The following is a 21,467-nucleotide window of genomic DNA, read 5'->3' on the forward strand; positions in this document are numbered from 1 at the left end:
TTTATAAGGGTAGCATTTTGACTATTTTACCCTCTTAACATATTTCATGTAATCTCTCCTCAATAAATATCTACTCCATCAATGGTGAGAACCTCTTAAATGTTGCTAATTAATACAAGGGTAAAATGGGAAAAAGATACTTAATTTTGTCTTGATTAAATAAAACGACAAATATTTTTAATAAGGACTTAAAATATTTTGAGACGGAGGGAGTAATATGTTTTCCTCTGAAAGAAATACTTTTTTAATGATATATATAAGGGTGTAGGGACGTGGCCACCATAATATGCATAGCAGGACTTACTTCTATCATAACAAGTTGTCTCTAGCGTCCTTGCATGAATGTGTGTATGCACAAAATAAAGACCAATGTACTGCCACCTATAACTTTTTGTTTCATGAGTGAGAATAATAAAAAGGAGAAATGCTAACAAGAACTCCAAGCTATACAAGCAAATATGGTGTATGGATTCATACATATTAAACGTCTTCTCCTACGTTTGACAAAAAGGAAGTGCATCAACGTTTTTATTCCTGAGGCCTGAGTAGTAAGTAAATTGAGAAGTCTTTACGCCCCTTGTCCCCGAATATGGGGATATGAACTCGTAAAATCTTGCTTCAATCTAACCTGGCAGCTAAAATAAAGCAGAATTCTTACAAGTTATCAGCTTAATGATTGTGTGCTATCAATACAGGATCAACAAGGCTTTCTACATAGATTTCTGCAGCAAAGCATTCCTCAGATGGAACAGCAACCTCTAGTTGTCTGGTTGAACTATCATATATCATAATAACTGGGGGAAGCAAAAATAAAATTTCACCCTTACTTGACTGGCAAGAAGGTACAGAGAAAATGGGTGAAAAGAATATAAACTCCCCAAGATCTTTAGGATGATCGATGGTGAAATTCTTTGTCCATGATACTTTAGCTCCACAATCCTTCATAATCCACACATCTGAATTAGTTACTTCATGACAATTAGGACAAAGCACAGAAAGATCACTTCCCACCACTCCCAGCGTCAATGGATAACTGCCTTCTCCATATCTCGGAAGCTCCAACCTTCTCCATGTCTCGTTTGCTAAATCAAGAGAAATGATGTTGCACATATTGAACGTATCAACATCAGCAGATAAAGCCCAATAAAGCTTCCCATCAACAAATTTACCCGAAGAATTTACCAGAAAGTTACCCTGAAACTTATCAATTGTTCTCCAAGAATTGTTCCTCAAACTGTAAATGTTGACTACAGTATCATATGAACCACCATCGTCAGAAATACACTGAATAGCTACTACTTTATAATCGTCATGTGACTCATCATATCCAAAACCATAATTGAGATAGTAAGAGCAATCCCTCCTCAATTTAGCTCCAAATGTAGGCAATATCTTAGACTTCCTTATTGTGGGGTTCCATAGGACTGGTTCCTCTAAATTACTGTACAGACAAATCAATCCATTGACTGAACCCACAATCCTAGTATAAATAGTGGGGTTTTCCATGGGAGAACCCATGTCAAATAGCTCAGTTTTTTGTCCTCTCTGAAACAAGGGAGGGAGACGACTTACCTTGAAATTGCCTGTGGAGTCTTGAAAAATAACCCTATGGTGGCTGGATTCTTTGTCATTAGCTGTTAATTTCAAATGGGCTTTTACTAACTTACGGCTAGAGATTGGTCGACGCCATGGTTTTGAAACGCACATGAATTTGAACATAGACTTCGGGGGCACCTTTAAGAGGATCACCATGATGACTTCTCTAGGAAGAACAGGGATTATTGAAGAGCTATTCGACGTTTGGGTAGGAGATGCTACGTGACTACTTATTCCGTCAATAGGATCTTGTGGCAAAGCTGATCAAGTAAAGAAGTAGCAAGGAATGAGAGGGTACATTCGATCTGAAATCAAACAGTGAAGAACGTTACAAACAGACAAGTAAGAAGATTTTTTTTTAAAAAAAAAGTTTGTAGAATCATACAGGTCACTAGAATGAGAAGTTTATCAAACAGAGGAAGACAGCACGACAAAACAAAAGGGAACTGATCTAGCTATTTGACACAATGCCTAGTTCTCAAGAAATATCCAGTCTGGATTAATATATCGGTAGTTAAAGTGCTCTTGCTGTGTTAGTTGTGCACACAACATAAAACTTAATCTTTAAAGAGTAGTTGGGAGCGTATCAGTGAATCAGAGACATCTAAATATACAAAATAGTAGTCTAATTCGATTTGTGCCGACTTTGTACATTGCAAAACTATTCATCAAAGTGCATTAGCATATACTATCCTTAGATCAACTTGCTTTATCCTTGCTCGTAAAACATATGCACGTCATGTCACAAGAAGTCAAGTATGGATCTTCTAAAGAATCGATTTTTGTATATAGCTCAAAACAACCAAACACCACACTTTCATAGGATTATCACACTAAACAATCACAAAAAGAAATCGAAAAGAAGAAATATGCAAACATCATAACAAAAAGTATAATGTAACTGAAACACAGCTTTAAAAAAAAAAAAAAGTTAACAGAAAAATAGAAACTTACAGAGAAATGAGAAGGAACAATGAAGTAAAGGGGAATTTCTTGAAATAGAAAAGGGGAAGAAACAAAAATAGAAACTTATAGAGAAAGGGAGACGGCTGACAGATTTTCTCCTTGTCATATCCTATAGCCATGGCTGAGATCCCCAAGCTATGTGGCGAAGAGGGCGATGTATTTGGAGGGAAATGGTCAGTGAATACAACCTTTTCACTTTTTTTTTATTAGTTTTTGGATTTTGTACCATCAAAATTACTATTATAAAGATGATCAGAAAAGCTGTACTTCAGGACAAATGATGGATTTTCATTTTGTTATATCCTATAGCCATGGCTGAGATCTCCAAGCTATGTGGCGAAGAGATCGATGTTTTTGAAATTTTCTGGATTTGTACCGTAAATAAGTATTTAAAATATACAAACGCTAGGTGAAGTTATTGGGAATGTAGGGCAAGAAGCCACAAGGAAATCTCTGCTCATTTCTGGAAAAACTAATATACTTACTATCTACAGGTTTTGATGTTAGAATTTTGAATCCCAAATCCGACCTTTGTAAGTAGGTTTCCAGGAAAGATTGGAGGGTCACAGCTGAACCACTTAAATACCAACCTCCTTAGACAGAACCTACTTACGCCGTGATGTAAGCGAAGAATAAATAGCACACACAGATTTATAGTGGTTCACCCTCAATGTGAGAGCTACGTTCACGTTGCTGCTGCAAATCTTATTAAAGAAGAAATATTACAAGTGTTTACAACACTCAACCTCACAACCCCAATCCCAATTACACTCAAGAATTTTTACTCAAAATTCTCTCAAAGACTTCTCTTACTTAAGCCTTTCACTAAGAGTATTTCTCTTAGATTTTTCTCTCTTTGGGATGTGTTGTCTTCTTCAATTTTTGGTGTGTCTAGCAAATGAGAAAGCTTCCATATTTATAGGTATGAGATGAACCTATTGATGTCATTAGTGACTCAAGCAAACACTTGACAATTTTCCAAAGACAAGGAAGATGTTTTCTTCCTCAAAACAAGGGAAGTGTTTTCTTCCCTAAAATAAGGGAGGTGTTTTCTTCCTCAAAATAAGGGGATGGACCCAACATTTGAGTACCCAAGTTTTCTCTCAACATGTACAAATTAGACTAGATTAGTTATATGAATCCTCGATATCCATTTAGCTTTGGTTATTTGAATCCTCAATCTCCAAGTTCTAGAAACATTCAAATCTCACGCAAAACCCTTGTATCAAACACCGGATCTAACGTAAATATGCAAACACACTCTTTAAAGTTCCAAACATCAACTTTGGTAAATGCTAGTGAGGATTCAGGTTTATAACAGAAAGAAATATCAGTCTGATACTAAACATAACAGAAGCAAAGAGAAACTTGTATACAACGGAAGATCATTAATGTGTCAATCACAAGGAAAATGAAAAACAGATATGCAAAGGCTTCATTGTTTCAAATCCATGCTGCCAGCAGGTACGGGTTGGTGTTTAATATTAGCTTCCACTTCCTGAAATTCAACAGCACAAAACGATCGAGTTAAGATTGCATCTCACCTATTTTACACATGAATAGCAAAAACAGTATCGCATTACCAAAATAGCAACCTAGTTAAATAAAAAAGCAAAGGCGCAAACACAATGTCAAAGGATGTTTTAATGAACTAGTATTCAATGAAAATGAACAAATACATTCACCTCATGTCCTTAACTGACATCTAAAGACTACGAGATTAAAATTCCAGTTCTGCATGTAGTGGTTATGAAGGAAAAACTAAAAGCAAATAAATAAATAAATAAAACATTAATAAACGGCACAAAAATTTGTTATGAGGCTCCACATTAGTAGTTACGAGATCTGGAGCATTTTCATAGTAAGGAAAGCAAACTCTAGCTGTATCAACTCTTAACTCACCGAAATTTGCATATATACAAATGTGATTTTGTTAAAAAGTATATCATGAGTAATTCACCAAAGGTATGGCTCCACCACTGTCACAATCATATTAGCCCAACTATTCTCTGGAAGATGGGATGACATCGAATCCAAAGATAAGAAAATCGTGTGGCCACCGGTGGTGATGATGAACACACGGCGCTTGAGAAAGATGTTAATGACAAGTGGATTGGAATGGGAAATTAGGAGTTGCGCGCCTATTTCAGCTCTTATGCTGCAGTAAAGGCTGTTCGACATTCATATGGTCCACAAGGCCATCCTGGCATCATGTATCGGTTTTTGAGGCCAATGTCGTGGGATACACGGAGGCTCTGCTTCTCAGTGAGCATTTTTCTGAAAAAGGAAGAGAAAGAGACGTGTGGGAACGCAACCCAATTCGCTTTTACTCTGGGGAGATACGTAAGCTTTATGGTTACATGGCAGAGAAAAGAGACACGGACAACTTTAACCAGCATTCACATGGGAAATCAAGGTTGAAGTTTGAGATGAAGTCATATAATGAAACTGTTTGGAATCCGGCTATGCAGATGTAGGAGGATAGTCAATAGTTCGTATGGTTCAAGAACCAAAAGAAAGCTAAAGCACTTGAAGAGACTCTTACTCCAGTGAGTGACAAGCATAATCAGACAGTGGAAGAGGACAAGATTATCAGGCTGGAAACAAAGATGCACTATGAATAGAACAAGGAAGAGATTGAGTATCATGAATAATTTTTCAAGAATCAGTTCAAAATGACTTATAGTCTGCATGAGATGTTCAAACATTCTTCTGCAAATGCTTCCTCAACTGTTGAGGATCATTGAGTCAGGGCAGAGAAAGTTGCAGATTTTATCAAATCGAGTCAGGGCATGGAGAAGTTCTTTAATTATTTTTGTCATAAGAAGTACAAATATTTTTAATAATTACTATTTTGGTATTATGTACAATAAGCAATAAATTTCCTTCTTTTTGTTTTCCATAGTAAACTTTTGAGTTCTGTTAATTTTTTGAATTACCTAATTCATCTCTTTCTCTTTAAAAAGAAATCTACTACAAAAGAACCCTCCAATGCCTCGTTACGATGTTTCATGTTCAATGTATGTGAGGAGATACTAATAAATGTTACTCCCTTTGTCCCATTTATACGATACACTTTCCTTTTATGTCTGTCCCAACAAAAAAAAAATCTATATTTAAAAATAATTTAACTTAAAACTCCACTTTTACTCTTAATGAAATAATTCAGAGTCATACAAATATCTATGGATAGACTACAAGTTTCAAAAGTCTTCCTTTCTTTCTTAAACTACGTGCCTAGTCAAACTATATCACATAAATTAGGACGGAGAGAGTATTACTTCCCTTGAAAAGTCTACAGACAAAGTTAGACATAATCCAAGCAACCAATAAAACACATACCTCAAATTCCTCAATTCTAGGCTAATATGACTAAACTCCTCAATACACTAACTTTACTTTCTTTGAGATAAGCACAATAAAGCAAAAGACAAAACTCTTCATGAAGAAGCCAATGTGAGAAAAATGATCTAGGCATTTCATCACCCCTTCACTCATAATTTCCTACGTGTGAAACAATCCAAGTCTGTGTGCCTTGTGTCCTTCTCAATCCTTTAGAATCCTAAAAAGTTTCCCAAATCCACTTATGTAAGCAAACTAATGCTCTGAAAGATACTCTATCCAAAGAAACTCTCTTCTTTTTTCTTCTGTCCATAGTTGCGTCACATCTACAATTAAGTAAATTGGCCTTTTTATCTTTATATCCTCATACTCAGTCTCACTGCAATATTTGCAGGTCTAATTAGAAAGAAGTATAAAATAACGGGAGAAGTAGATTTGGGTCTTGTTCGAAATTACAATGAGAGTTTGTTATTGTTTAGCTAATTCATAGTGATGAACCCTTTCAAACAAGGAACCAATCCAAGTCTATTTCTCTTCTGCAGTCCTCTCTGGAATTGTAGTTTCTCTCTCTCTCTCTCTCTCTCTCTCTCTCGTGATTATTGCAGATTTGTTTCCTAGAACACTGGTCCAAACAATATATTGACAAACACCTAATGACTTTTTTTTTCCATTAACTATGATATAGTAATAAAAGGAGAAACACTTACAAGAACTACAAGCTATACAAGCAACTCTGATGAATGAATTCATATGTATTCTATGTTTTGTCAGCTTATCAGGAAAAATTATATTCAATGTCTTGTCCTATATTGACAAAAAAAAAAAAGTACAAAAGGAGAATACCAGCTAAACTAAGCAGAACTCTTACAAGTTATCAGCTAAGTGATTGTGAGGTTACGACGTCCCCGGTCAGCTATCAATAGGGGATCAACAAGGCTTTGAACATAGATTTCTACATGAGTGCATTTGTCAAATTGATCAGCAACCTCTAGTTGTCTGGTTGAACTATCATATATCATGATAACTTTCGGAAGAAAAAGTAAAATTTCACCCTTATTTGACTCACGAAAATGTATAGAGAACGTGTAATTGGGTGGACTACACACATATAACACAACATTTAGAGGATATTCAATAGTGAACATCTTTGTCCAAGATACGTGAACTCCAAAATCCTTCATAATCCACACATCAGAGGTAGTAGTATCTAGACGACTAGTATAAAGCAGAGAAAGGTCACTTCCCACAACTCCCAGTTTGAACTGACAATCGACTTCTCCACAACTAGGAAGCTCCAACATTCCCCATGTCTCATCTGCTAAATCAAAAGAAATGATGTTGCCCACATTGTGATTACCATACCAGTAAAAGAAACCCAATAAAGCTTCCCATTGACAAATTTACCTGAAGAATTTGTGAGAAAGATGCCCTGAAGCTCAGGGACTGTTCTCCAAGAATCAGTCCTCAAACTCTAAATGTTGACCACAGTCCTCCACAGATGGGATATTTTACCATTATAATCTATGACTACCACTTTATAATCGTCACATGACTCATTATAGCCAAAGCCATATCTGTTATAGAAAGAAGAGGTATCCCACGTCAACTTAGCTACTAACTTTGGTAATTCCTTGCACTTCCTAGCTGTGGGATTCCATAAAAATGCTTCCCTTGTCTGAGTGAAAAAACAAATCAATCCATGCGCATATCCCACAACACTAGTAGGAAAAAAGGGGTTTTCAACGGGAGAATCCATGTCAAATAGTTCAGTGCTTTGTTCTTTGCAAAACAAGGAAGGGAGGCTACAAAACTTGAAATTAGTTTCCAGGCCTTCTAGAAATAGAACTCTATGATGGCTGCATCCTTTGTTATTAGCTGCTAATTGCAGATGGGTATTCTGGAAAAGAGGGCTAGAGATAAGTTGAAGCCATGATTTAGAAACACACATACATTTCAACAAGGGCTTAGGGGGAAGCTTTAAGAGGATTTTTGTTGTGATTTCATTAGGAAGAGGAGGGATTATCGAATCACAGATTGAAGTTGGAGTGAAAATCTTGTGATACCATGGAAGAATTGTATAGGAGAGAATGATATTAACAGCCTGATGAATATCCGAAGTAACTTCAGTTCTGATGTCTCTGAAATTATTGTAAGAAAGCAGAGAGTGAATGAATGAATATTCCTATCTGTTTCACTTAAGTAGTGACCAACCATCAACTTAAGTCTAGCAAGGATTTGGGTCCTTTTTGTCAAATTTTTGTACTCCTATCACTTAATTCTAGGATATTTTTTTAAGCAAATAATACTTATATTTGACTAGGATTTTTGAATGTTTCATGATTAAATTAATTAGCGACATTTTTTATATGGCACCTTGTTTATAACTATATAAACGGTATTTTCAATTTTATTTAATTTGGAGCGTCAGGGACCTTTCAACAGAAATAACCTTTTTTTTTTTTTTTTTTTATGATCGATAAGTTCGTCCTTCTTCTGTGTCTTATAAATATTACTATTTATTTATAAGAAATGCTTATTTGAGAGAGCATTTATGAAAGGCATGAGGCTTCAATTGATAGCTAAGCTTTGTTATGCGGTAATTTTCAAACTAGCACTCTTTTCAGTTTATAGTTTAATTTGATACAGAGTTTAATAAAGATTTGCTTAAGAAAAATTTATAATTAAATACTTCAGTCATAACATTTTCAATTGCATATTTAATAAAGGGCAAAAGTGCAAATATACTCCTCAACTTTGCGATATAAAGTAACTATATCTCTCGTTGAAAAAGTGGTGCATATATACCCCCCCACACACACACACACAAAAAATAGTGCAAATATATCTTTTCACTTACGATTTTTTTCTTTTTAAAAAAAAAAATTAGCTAGTTTTTTAATTAAAATGTCACGTGGCTTTACAAAAATAAGTCTACCCATTTTTTTTTTTTTTTTGTAAACTTATGTTATAAAGCCACGGATAATTATTTTTCTAGTGTGTTGTCGCGTTCGTTTAAAAAAAGATCTCTGTGGCTTTAAAAAAAGGGTTTACCCATTTTTTTAAACGAATCAGACCCGACCAACCAAAAGAAACTACCATGTGACTTTTAAAAAATAAGCTAGCTTAAAAAAGGGTAGACTTCTTTTCTCATAGCGACGCGACATTTTTTCAATTAAAAACAAGCTAAGTGATTTTTAAAGAAAAGTCCACCAGCGAAAAGAGTATAGTCGTGCCATTTGTGTAACGATAGAGGTATATATGCACTATTTTTTAACGAGAGATATATCTACTCTAAATCACAAAGTTAAGGGGTATATTTGCATTTTTCCATTTAATAAATATAAAGTTTCCATAGCTTCTTTATGCTTTTACTTTACCTTTTGATTTTTTATGGGAAAAAACTCAAATATGCCATCGAATTATTAGAAAAGATTCATTCATGCTACTCGTTAATAGATGAGTTCACTGTCGTCACCTTTTGGGGTCATATATGTCATTACTCACTAACAGAACTCTACCACTATAAGATTTTGCCATGTGGTATTGTCTAAACCCTTCATTTTACGAGTGACATATATGAGTCATTTCGTAGTTTAGTGGCATATTTGATCCTTTTCTCAATTCCTATATAAATCTCCATCTTTTCTAATTTTATATAACAAACTTATAAGGACAAGTTTAAGCCTTATACTAATAGTATAATTATTTAACGTGGAAAAAAGCGATAAGGCACTATTATCCCCTGAACTATATATACCCAAAGTTGCTACGACACACCTTATCTTTCCCTAGGTCCTATTACCTCCCTAAACTTATTTAAAACAGAATAATTACCCCTCTAAGTACTGACGTGGCAAGGAGAGTGTGTTTCATTCTCTTTGAGAGAGTGAGAAATATAAAAAGGGGGAAAACTTAATTATTATTTTTAAATCTGTATTTTCTTAAAACATGAAAAATTGAATTGTTTTTAACAAAATACGAAAAATCCTTTTTCCTAGAAAATAAATCTGGAAAACTAAGTCTTCTTATTAAAAAATTTGGACATTTTTTTAAATCTAGAAAACTAATTATTTTTTTATATATATATGAAAATAAATCTACTTTTCCAAATTTAGTTTTAAAAAATGGGTTTTTTAGATTTTAAAAAAATAATAATTAAGTTTCCAAAAATTTATAAAAATTCAGTTTTTTCACATTTTGACAAGAAAAGCACTTTTCCAGATTTTATTTGAAAAATAAAAGTGTCCTAAGAAATGAAATCATGAAAATCAAGATCCTTTAAGGCATTTTTAAATAATAATCAAGTTTTCCATATTTTTAACAAATTCATTTTTCCATATTTTTAAAAATTCATGTTTTCAGTTTTTTTTTTTTAAAACAAATGGGTTTAAAAAAAATCAAATTTTTAATTTTTTTTTAAAACGGGTTTTAAATTATTTTTTTTTTAAAGAAAATGGCACGTAAGCTGAATTTTTTTTTTTTAAAAAGAAGAAAACAAATAAATACACATTTGGCAAGGAGAGTTGATGTCATTCTCCCATATGAGAATGGGCATCAGCGTTTTGGGCGGGGGGGAGGAGGACGATAATTATTCCGTTTTAAATAAGTTTAGGGAGATAATAAAATTTAGGAAAAGATAAGGTGTGTCATAGCAACTTCGGGTACAGTTCAGGGGGTAATAGTGCCTTATCCCTGGAAAAATATGATCTCTTCTTTAATTGGATTATGAATCTAATATTATTCTACATTCTTAATAATTTTATGTACTTTATGACTCTTTAAAAAGATTTAAAAACACATAAAATTTATTTAAGAAAAGAAAAAGAGATAAATTTAAAAGAGAGTACACTAATGAGGTGTAGCTGGGTATGGAGAGTTTCATATGAGTGAAATTTGGGGTGTTAATAGTGGTGGTCGGGAGAAGGCTCAAAATTGTCACACTCATATGAATTTTTCATACCATCTCACCTCATTAGCTCTTTTAAACCCATTTTTTTTTCTTAAAAGAATTTTATGTTTTTTAGATTTTGTTAAAGAGTCATAAAGTACGTGATAATTGTGAATGATAATAGAGTAATATTAGATCATAATCATCATCATCATATCATACTATTCTAAAAATGGGAAACTCCACATGTCAAAGTTGGATTACTAAAATACCCCTCAAAAGTTAAACAATAACCATTTTGCCCTTCATGTAAAAACACTATATTTATCAACGTATGAAAAAATACATTTATTAAATATAAATGTAGAAAAATGCAGTTACGAAAAGTTAATTTGTATTGGAGCTTTAAAGTTTTCCTTGAACCTATTATGGTTCAAGTTTTAAATACAAAACAGTAACAACATTCCTTGAACGCAAGAAAATTTGCTGTAAACTGTACTCTCAGGAGCAACTCAAGAGTTTGTCATGCTTAGAATTCTAACCAAACTTACCTATAATTAGAGCCAAAGCCGTCTGCTTCTTCAACTTTTAAAGATCTAAAACAAGAATCTTACTTGCTACTCCATTCAACTTTCAAAATCTTCAGTTTAAATCCATGAAGGCATGCATGATAACAACAGGGATATACTTAGATTAAACAATATATGCAACTATTTGCGGTAAGAGATCTTCCTACCAAGATATAAAATCATTGTTCCCAACATTCGGAGTCGCTGCTTATTTTGAAGAAAATTTGTTATTCTTCGTCCACCTTTCTGGTCTGGTTATCGGATTCGTCATCGCACGCTAGCTGACTTTCAGTGATTCAGTTGATAGTACCTAATATTGAACTTGTCCGGATAGTTTTCCCATTTTTCTTTATCTTTTTTAAGAAATTTGCTATAAATTTGTTTATTTTGGGTTGTACCAAATTTATTCAAAGTTTTGGAAAGATTAGAATTTCATTTTCATTTATCAATTCCGCTTGTATTATTTGCTGTGCTGTGTTTGCTAATATAGCATCTCAATTGCATTTCGTGATGGTTTATCTGTCAATTAATGAAGCTAATTGATATCATATTGTCTTTGCCTTCGGTAGTCCTTATGATGATGGCTACAATATTTACTGAAACCAGAATCATGACTATTAGACTATCAGTAGATTGCTATTATTTGTATAATTAGTAAAGTGATCCGCGCTTCGCGCGGTAGTGAAATACTTCAATAAATTGATGAAATAATACTTTTATAAATTTATGGGGTAAAATGTACTTCCATGGTATGCATCTAAACTGAATTTTATTATTGATTAAATATTATAATAAAAAATAAGAATATTTTCAGTAGAGTAATTTGTGGAATTGAAGATTTGAATTGAAAAAAAAGAAAGAGAAATTGAGAACTATTAAACTCGAAGTCCACCAACCATCTTATGATCATTGAACGACTGGCAGAGGGAAGGCGTACAAATTACTTACTAATTTTTGTTTTTTTAAAAAAAGAGCAGTGGTTGAAAATATGGCTAACTCCTATATATATTTTTGTATGCAAATAGTTACATAGTAAATTTATCAAATTAATGAACATTAAAAATAAAGATCATTTTTAACTTATAAGTTATATAACTTGTACAATCAACATTTTGCAATCCAGAATTCCATTTTTTCCCCTTTTTGGGATCTTTTAGCCTAAGCCCCACTCAATATTATGATAATCGAAGCCGCATCAAAAGAAACTTCACTTGTACTTTTTTTGTCTTCACAAAATTAAATGTCTCACAATATATCTATATCTATATCTATATCTATATCTATCTATATATTATATAAAGCCAGGACCTAGACCCGGTGACATGGCAGCCTGAAAAAGCAATATTGCTATTTGTCTTTTTTGTCAAATTTTAGCCAATTAAAAGTATATATAAAAAAAAAAAACAAAAAGTTTCCCATCTACAATACAATTCAACCCTCGATTTAAAATTTTACTGAAGCGTCGCTTCTCTTCTTTCTCTGCCTTATGACCGGTTGCCTTTCCCTTGTTCAACCGCTACTCCCTTCCTCAAATTAACACCTCCCTTTATTCCCCTATTTTTTCCTACTCTCATTATGCATCAACAAAATCCGGAGAAGATGAAGCGGAAGGCTGTTAACAATTTTCTCAAAGATGGTGCTATTTTACTTTTTCCCCTTCTGTTTTCACGTCTTCTGTTTGTTTTGCTCTTCAATTTCCTATACATCAGTAACTTACTCAATTGAGACAGAAAACGATGGTGCTTTGGAAGATTCAACTTTAATTCTTGTGTGATCTCTATGGAATATGCACAGGTGAGTACAAAATCAAAATAGATGTTGTTAACACCCAATTTTGTCCCTCCTTATTTAATTTTATTTACTCGGGCTTCTAAATTCATTGATAAGCCAAACACTTTATTTTACTATAATTAATATCAGTACTTTCATTTTCATTACTTTACTATCAATATTACTAGTATTACTTTATCACAAATTTTAAATGTTCGTCATCGTTTCATTTTCGGGTTTGGAATCATTAAATTAATTACAAGACGACACTTTGTAAAATCCTTATCTTCTACGTATTAATTATTAATTGTCTTTATATAACATGTACTGTACTAGCTATTAAATTAGAAACCCAAAAATAATTAAATAGAGGAGGAAGAATCAACAATTTTCAGCCAAATCGATGGCCCAAAATACAAATGCAATATTATTTCCCTACCCAAATAAACAACCCAACATTTAATACCCAACCCACATTTTAACCCAACTAAAATACAAAACGGACCAGTCCATTACCATTTCCATTCGGACCAGCCCATTACCCGACCCGGTCCAGCCCACCTCTTCCTCCTTAACCTAATCCCTTCAACCTAAAACCCTTTTCCCTTTCCTTTCTCCTTCTTCATCTGTCGCTCACCCCTCTCCCTTTCACCCCCTCACGTTCCACCCGCTCCCCACGCCTGCTCCACTTACTCCTGTCCCCCACGCCTCTACCACCTCCACACTCTCCTGTTCCCCACATTCTCTGCCGCTCCTTCGTCTCTCTCCCACGCTCCTCTCTTTACTCTAATACCAACGAAACCCTATAAAGGTAATCCAAGTTGAATCGTTTTGGGGGGATTTTTTTTTCAACACAGATTGGTGGGAATTATTGGTGATACACGAATTTTTCTCTCACAAAAGTCTTGAGTTTTTCCTCTTTTAAATCTGGTCTTGAACATTTTTAATCAGGAATCTTTAGCATATTTTTACAACTTCCTATCTTTGGATTACCATTCTAAACTTTAAGACTGTTTGAATATTCATCCTATCTTGGTGGACTTCGGCCACGACAGAGATATTCGAACTCATTTGTGTGAGATTCGGGTTCATTCGAGTTCGAGCATAGATTCGAGACTCTGACGCCTCAGTTCATTGCATATAAAAGAGTTAAACTTCGATACATTTATCACTCATAGTCTTTAGTTTCTGTTTTGGTTAAGATTTTAGTTTGGATGTTTAGACTAAATTTCCAGGGCTTAGAATCTATTTGAGTTCAAATATACATAGGATATACAGTGGTTTGTCAAGGTAAGAGGAAGGTATGCAGTCGATATACATCTGATATACCCATCATGGCATATATCTCTCAGGTATATCGTATATATGATTAAAACAGATAGTAACACATAAGCCCCACATGTTAAACGAGTGAAGTAAGATTTGCAGAATCAGGGTATGAGCGCGATCTCAAACTTAGAATAGATAGTAGTTTCCTTCCACGAACTTTGATCAAGTTTAGTTTGTTTGTTTGCTGCATGTTTTCCAGAGTCCATTCTATATCCATTTTACCATATGAACTTAGCTTTGTATTACTCTTTTCAATTTGGTTGCCACTGGTTTATCCTTTGTCCAGTCGCAGAGTGGGCCTGGTTTCTATATCTAATTTAACTATTTAATAGCTTTCTTCATCGTAAACCATAAATCTCTGTTTAACTCCTGTGTTGCGATTGTTCACTGTGGGGTTGGAATTCTGATTTGAGATACTAACTTGCACTAGGGAAATCAAGTCTAAAACTATTTTAGTTTAAAAGTGGATGCATTCTTGTTGCATAATTGAATTCCATTCCTCTTAAAGCTAAATACTGATCCTAGGGGTTAAGTTTTCTTCTGGTTATAAACTAGTTGATGCCTTACTAAAGGATCATGGTTTCTGATTTAGAATATTAAGAGAACTTCTACATCTGCCGATCATCGAGCTATATCGAGAAATTTGCTGCATCCCTTTTGATATTCATCACTGTCCTTCTTCGCTCTATTTGTTCTAAATAACGTATTTGGTTTTCTAATTCGATATGGTCACACTTCTTAAACCTGTTGGATTAATGCAGTCATCTGCTAGTTCTCAGTTAGGATGATTTCATGCCTAAAATCGATGTATTCTTCAATCAAGCTCATATTAATTCAATCCATGCAACTGGATACCTATGTTTATGTGTGATTGTTGCTTTGTGGATTATCCAATCCTGTTATATCCCTGTCTGTTTTCTTCTATGTTATTTTGCCCTGCTAAACTGACTATGTCTAGAAAATTAGCATTTTTGCCTCATTTATGCTAATCTAAATCCTTTGGCAAGAGAATAATAAGGACTCATGCCTAAGTCTTTGAATGTTCAGGTCTGCAATAGTTCCTTTTTAAACTTAGCTGCCATTGCATGAAAATTAATTTGGAACACTGATTGCAAAGTTGGTTTGAATCTCACATATATTCTTGATAAATGGTCTGCCCTTCATTAAACATATGCTGTCAACTAAGCTAATGATGGGCTGTTGTTATACTTCGCTAAGAAACAAAAATGCTACCTTTAAAAAAGATAACAAGCTTCTCCCTGCTAGAAACAATTTAATTGGTTCTCTGTTAAAAGCCGTTATTTTGGTTTCGAATATTATGAGACTAAATGTCGTCTGTTGACCGATGAAATTGATCCTCTTCCTTCTTGTCCTGCTTGCATAGTGTTTCCGTAGCAGCCCCTCTTGTTTTGGTCTGAAATCTGTCGAGTTGTGCCACATGCTACTGTGTTTTGAACCTGTTTCTGCTATAATCAATTGTTGGATTAAAGTGTTATATTCTCGATTGCATTTTGTTATTCAAGGATGCATTTAACAGATCTCTTCTATGTTCCCTACGAATAAAAAATATATTAGATATACATACTACGTATATGAATTTTAATCTGTCTTCCTTTGAGTTTATCTTATGTATGCCTAGCTTTATTCATTGATCATATACTAATCCGTTTCTTTTCATTTTATGCATGACATCTCACACACGAGTCCAAGCGACTCGTCATCTCCCGCATTCGATGTTGGGCTAAAAGCCCAACACACTTTCTCTATCGAGTCAGCCCCCTACAGTAGCGAACAACGGCAATACATGAAATTTGGGCCAAAGCCCACCAGCAAAACAGACTGTAGCAGCAGTCCATGAAAAAATGGGTTAAACCCATTTAATTTAATTTTGTGCTTCAACTTTATTTTATGCCTAACTTGTATTATTTGACTAACATTCTTTTTTTTTTTTTTTTTTTTTTTTTTATTTGTTGTTGTTTTTCCTTAGCTTAAAAGAATTGTAGGAATTAGTATGTATAGTTTTAGAAGTCATGGTTAGTTAACTTAGGGAGAACCAACAATTAGTTCCGTGGGTTTCATTACCTATTTACGTTCTAAACGATTTATAATATTCACTAACACCCAAATGCGAATTCGAGTAATTTTATGAATACATTTTCAAGAATTATGCATATTTTAGTTAAATAAGCTAATGAAAGAGAAAGAAAACTCACCTCTTTTACATCGTATTTATAAAACAAGTTTAAACTTTTTTTTCTACATCGCCATATTCATACAATATTTTTATCTAAAGTTCACGTTTGTTGAATCTCCTCTACAAGTATTATTTTAAACAACACTATTATACTTTCGTTTAAAACCTTAACAATATTTATAAGTCGTATTTTCAAAATAGCATTAGAAGTACTCTTTTATACAAATTATCATTTTTCTACAAGTCCTATTTTAAATAACATTCTTACATGTCTATCTATAACTTTAGCCTTATTTACAAAGCTAGGTTCTTTTTAATAATACTTTATTTACACTTAGCCTAACTAATCGCAAGTCCGGTTGGTTAACCATTGTTAATGGGTTTTAAAGGATGCCTAATACCTTCCTTTTAGACTAATTGAACCCTTACCTAGAATCTTAAGTTTCGCAGACCTTAAACAGAGCTAACTTTAGAGAATAACTTTAATAAACTTAGGTGTCCTAATTCACCGTAAATAATTAGGTGGCGACTCCTTAACATAAACAAACAAAAAATAGGAATCTCCAATATGTCGTACTTCTAATTTAACCCGGTTAAAATGGGGTATGACAGCTTGGCGACTCTGCTGGGGACAATTAGGTTCTAACCATAACAGACTTAGTTTAAATAGGCTTTGTGTGCTTATTTTAATTACTTTATTTATTTGTTAACGGTTTTTTACATGCTATTAATTGTTTGTTTGATATAAACTGTTTGTTTGATATAAATTGTTTAAATGTTACTGCTTTGATAAAACTGTCATTCCGTTCATATTTCTTCTACTCCTGGAAAACTCACACATATTCACACACTTAAAGCGGTTTCGCGGTTCGCGGCCGTACACTACAAAATCACTCTTTAGTTGGATCGATCTTGTGGATTTAGTCGATCGGCGGTGCAGTCGACGGCCACGGACTTTCCACTCCCAAGTTGTCCACTTGGGAGAACCTTGTGTCATAGGAAAACAACTCTTAGTCAGCCTAAGATAGAGCTAAACCGACACCCTTTATTAAGAGCATACATTTCATGACCTAGGAGGTTTAATACCCTTGGTGTATTAAATTCATTAGATGACTTTACCCAAACGTCCAAGCGGGTTTACAACCCCGAGTGACACTAATCATACTTTATGTGCATGTTTGAAGGATAACTGTGCCTAAATATTAACTATTTGCTCTAATTAATTAAACTTTAGGAGGGAGGGAATGACTAACGTTTCTATGACATGTATGGATTTGCATTGGAGTACAATGAATGACGAAGATCAATGACATCACAAAACGGAGCTGATATTTAGACATAGGAAATTGTATTTACTTTACTTAGATTAAGAAACACTTTATGTTTTATTCATTTGACATGTAAAAAAATATTACACTACTTTTGCACTTTATTTTGGGGAAATAGAATTTGTTTAATTAATCAAAGCAACGGGATTACATATTATGACACACTTTACCTTCAAACAAACGTTAGGCCTACCTCTGGCACAACGAGGTCACATGCATATTAGGATGCGTTATTATCGTTTGATATAATCGTTTACATTTGTTTGACAACTTGTTTGACTTTATTTGACGAATTATTTGTTACATGACTTACTTGACTTTACATGATCATAACTTTACCTAGACTAACATCATTTACATTTTATGTTTCTCTTATTTTATTCCCACAAAAGAGAGTTGATTCGTGTTGACACTCGATGGCCGACCATCCTTACATCACAAGGTCAAAGACGTCATTGTTACCTGAACGTAGTTGGGTTGTTCAAGGAAATGAAATTACTATGTCTGATCCGGCCGCAGCTATTTCAACTGGTGTGGAAAATATCGTGATCTCTAGCGATCCGCCCGAGACTTCCGAACACGGAACTACTATTCAACGGGATGAACATATCGCCCGCCTGACTCAAGAAATTGAGAATCTACGTGGAGAACTAAATCGGGTTAGGGACTTGACCAATTTATCCATCACACTCCAAAATTCACCTCCTGAACCTAGAAATACTACACCAGACCCACCTCGTTTCCCCTCACTTGAATCTCCAGTTCCTGAGCATTTTCCTTCCCAAAACAACGCACCAACCAACGACAACTTACCTCCAATCACCCCCGCAAATCCACCAAATCCGTCATCCGCCTATACTCCCCCACAAAATCAACCACCCACTTACACTAACTATACTTCTCCACAAAGTCAACCACCGACCTACAGTAACTATACTCCCCCACAAAACCAACCACCCCCCTACACTACCTATGCTACTCCTAATCCACCACCCGTCAACCCACCAAGTCAATCACTAGTTCACACTCCTTATGTTCCTTTGCCTACCAACACTAATGCACCACCTACGACTACTCCCCTAAACCCGTCAAATCAACCACCTACAAATACCACTTATAACATACCACCTCCTATCCAAAACACTCCGACCGTCCAAACTTATCCAACCCAGCATCTACAAGGGGCACATTTTGTCACTCCAAATACACTGTATGTGCCTCCGGTATATGCAGCAGAAACACAGGCCTTTACCAACCCAGTAACGGTCAAGTTCCAACCCGAGGTGGATCAATACGAGGAAATGGAAAAGGATGCAAAAGCAGGGGCAGATAACATATTGCTAAAAGAGATCCACAGTCTCAAAGAAGCGATGAGAAACCTTCAAGTCGCCAGGGGAAGCAAAAGTGTAGAATACGAAGGTCTGTGTGTTCAGCCTAACGTCGATTTGCCCGTAGGCTACAAGCCGCCGAAATTTGATACATTCAATGGAACAGGCGATCCTCATACACACTTAAGGGCTTATTGCGACAAACTGGTTGGAGTAGGAAGAGACCAGAACAAAAGGATGAAGCTCTTCATAAGAAGCTTATCTGGCGAAGCTCTTACTTGGTATACACAACAGGACGTCCGCAAATGGTGTGGTTGGAGTGACATGGCGCAAGACTTTATGGACAAATTCAGTTTTAACACCGATATCACGCTGGATAGAGTCTACATGACTAAGTTAACCAAGAAAGCAGCTGAGACATTCCGCGAGTATGCGTTACGTTGGAGGTCAGAAGCGGCCAGGGTTCAACCTCCGATGAATGATAGAGAAATGACTGCTACCTTCATTGAATGCCAGGCTGGCATATTTTACGAGAAAATTATAGGTATGATGGGACAAAAATTCACAGAAGTTGTCCGAATGGGAGAAGCCTTAGAAGAAGGAATCAAATCGGGGAAAATTCAGGATCTTATTGCTTTACAAGCAATAAACAAAGCTGTTCAATCTGGTTCTATCAACGGGGTTAAAAAGAAGAAGGAAGACGTCGCTACAGTCATGAATGTCCAAGGGCATAAGCCGAGCCAAGCCATTACTTACTTTAACCACCCATAACAACCTTTCTACCCTTACCACTACCCTGAACCCTACCAAGCTCCACTATCTCCTTACCCTGTCTACCACGCCCAAGCAAACTACTACCAACCCCGAGCACCTCCGCATCAAAACCCACGTCCATATCAACCCGTCCAAGCCCCAACTTACCAAAATCGACCACATGCTATACCCAGAGCCTGTCCAAACCATGACACCAAAAACACCCGTAATTACACTCGGATCGCTGAACCCTTGGCTCAATTGTTTGAAAGAATGAAAGCAGCAGGCGTAATACAACCGATTGAAGGAAAAATTCCCTATCCTATCCCAAAATGGTTTGATGGTTCCAAGCGCTATGCATACCATTCTGGAGTTGCTGGGCACGCCACTGAAGATTGCTATGGGCTTAAAAACAAAATCGAAGCCCTGATTAAGGAAGGAGTAGTCCAGCTCGCTGAAGCTAAGCCCAGTGTGGTCAACAATCCTTTACCTACTCACGAAGATGCCAAGATTTGAAAGAGGCCATATGTGTGTCGATCGGAGGGTGGAAAAGGGACATGTCATCAACTTTTGTCGCTCTCGTGGGAACAATCCGAAGACAAACACACATGAAGATTACTGCTACAACTACTCACAACACCAAGGCACTGACAATACGAGGTGCCGAACCAGGAGTCTTGGTAGACTGAACATGTAGTGAACTTTTATTTTTAAAGGCTTGAATCATGCTCAAAACTTTTGTTTGCTTTGCTTCATCTTTTGGAAGCTTAATCGTGATAACTATGAATGCATTTCTGATTTTCCTTAATCATCTATTATTGTTTTTGTTTTTACTATAATTATCAAATCTGTCAACTCTATGATTGTGACATGAAATGTACGAATAGACAACATACATCCCGAGAGAGTAGCAAAGAAACTAGGGGACAAGACAAGATTCCACTCGAAAGGAATTGAAATAGCCGATAGGTGATGACATAAGCCTGAAAGCTAACAATCCAAGAAGAAATCAAAGGACGACATTAGGTAAGACAACCTAGTTCGCAACCTTTCCTTTAACAACCAGTTACGAACTACGCTTGACCTGATTCCTCGGTGGATACGTAGGCGGCCCATACAGGGACTCGGTCATACTAGGTTAGAATTTTTTCCATTTGTGTACGAACTACGTTCCGACCTGATTCCCGAGGTGGGATACGTAGGCAGCCTATATAGGGTTCGGTTGTATTATAATAGAAAATCCAAAAAATCCTTATACAAGGAGAACTACATATAGCCTGATTCCCTCGGCGGGATTCGTAGACTATCAACATACAGGTCCGTCACACCTAGATAAAAATCCAACAAATCTTTTACCATTTATATAACAGAACTACGCTGACCTGATTCCCTTGGTGGGATACG

The 21,467-nt window shown here is 35.3% G+C and overlaps 1 protein-coding gene and 1 pseudogene across 1 annotated transcript; both read right to left on the reverse strand.

Moving 5' to 3' along the window:
* Nucleotides 1-541: 541 nt before the first annotated feature.
* On the reverse strand, nucleotides 542-3,048 carry LOC132641582 (F-box/kelch-repeat protein At3g23880-like). Its single transcript, XM_060358623.1, has one exon. The coding sequence runs from the start codon at nucleotides 1,750-1,752 to the stop codon at nucleotides 670-672; it is 1,083 nt and encodes a 360-aa protein (XP_060214606.1). The 5' UTR covers nucleotides 1,753-3,048; the 3' UTR covers nucleotides 542-669.
* A 793-nt stretch (nucleotides 3,049-3,841) lies between these two features.
* LOC132641583 (F-box/kelch-repeat protein At3g23880-like) lies at nucleotides 3,842-8,464 on the reverse strand (annotated as a pseudogene).
* Between the last annotated feature and the right edge of the window lie 13,003 nt (nucleotides 8,465-21,467).

This window comes from Lycium barbarum, chromosome 5 (genome assembly GCF_019175385.1).
Source record: "Lycium barbarum isolate Lr01 chromosome 5, ASM1917538v2, whole genome shotgun sequence".
In the NCBI taxonomy this organism is placed as follows: Eukaryota; Viridiplantae; Streptophyta; class Magnoliopsida; order Solanales; family Solanaceae; genus Lycium; species Lycium barbarum.

Coding starts and splice junctions, on each gene's coding strand:
- LOC132641582 (XM_060358623.1), bottom strand. CDS start 1,752: ATGGTGATCCTCTTAAAGGTGCCCCCGAAGTCTATGTTCAAATTCATG.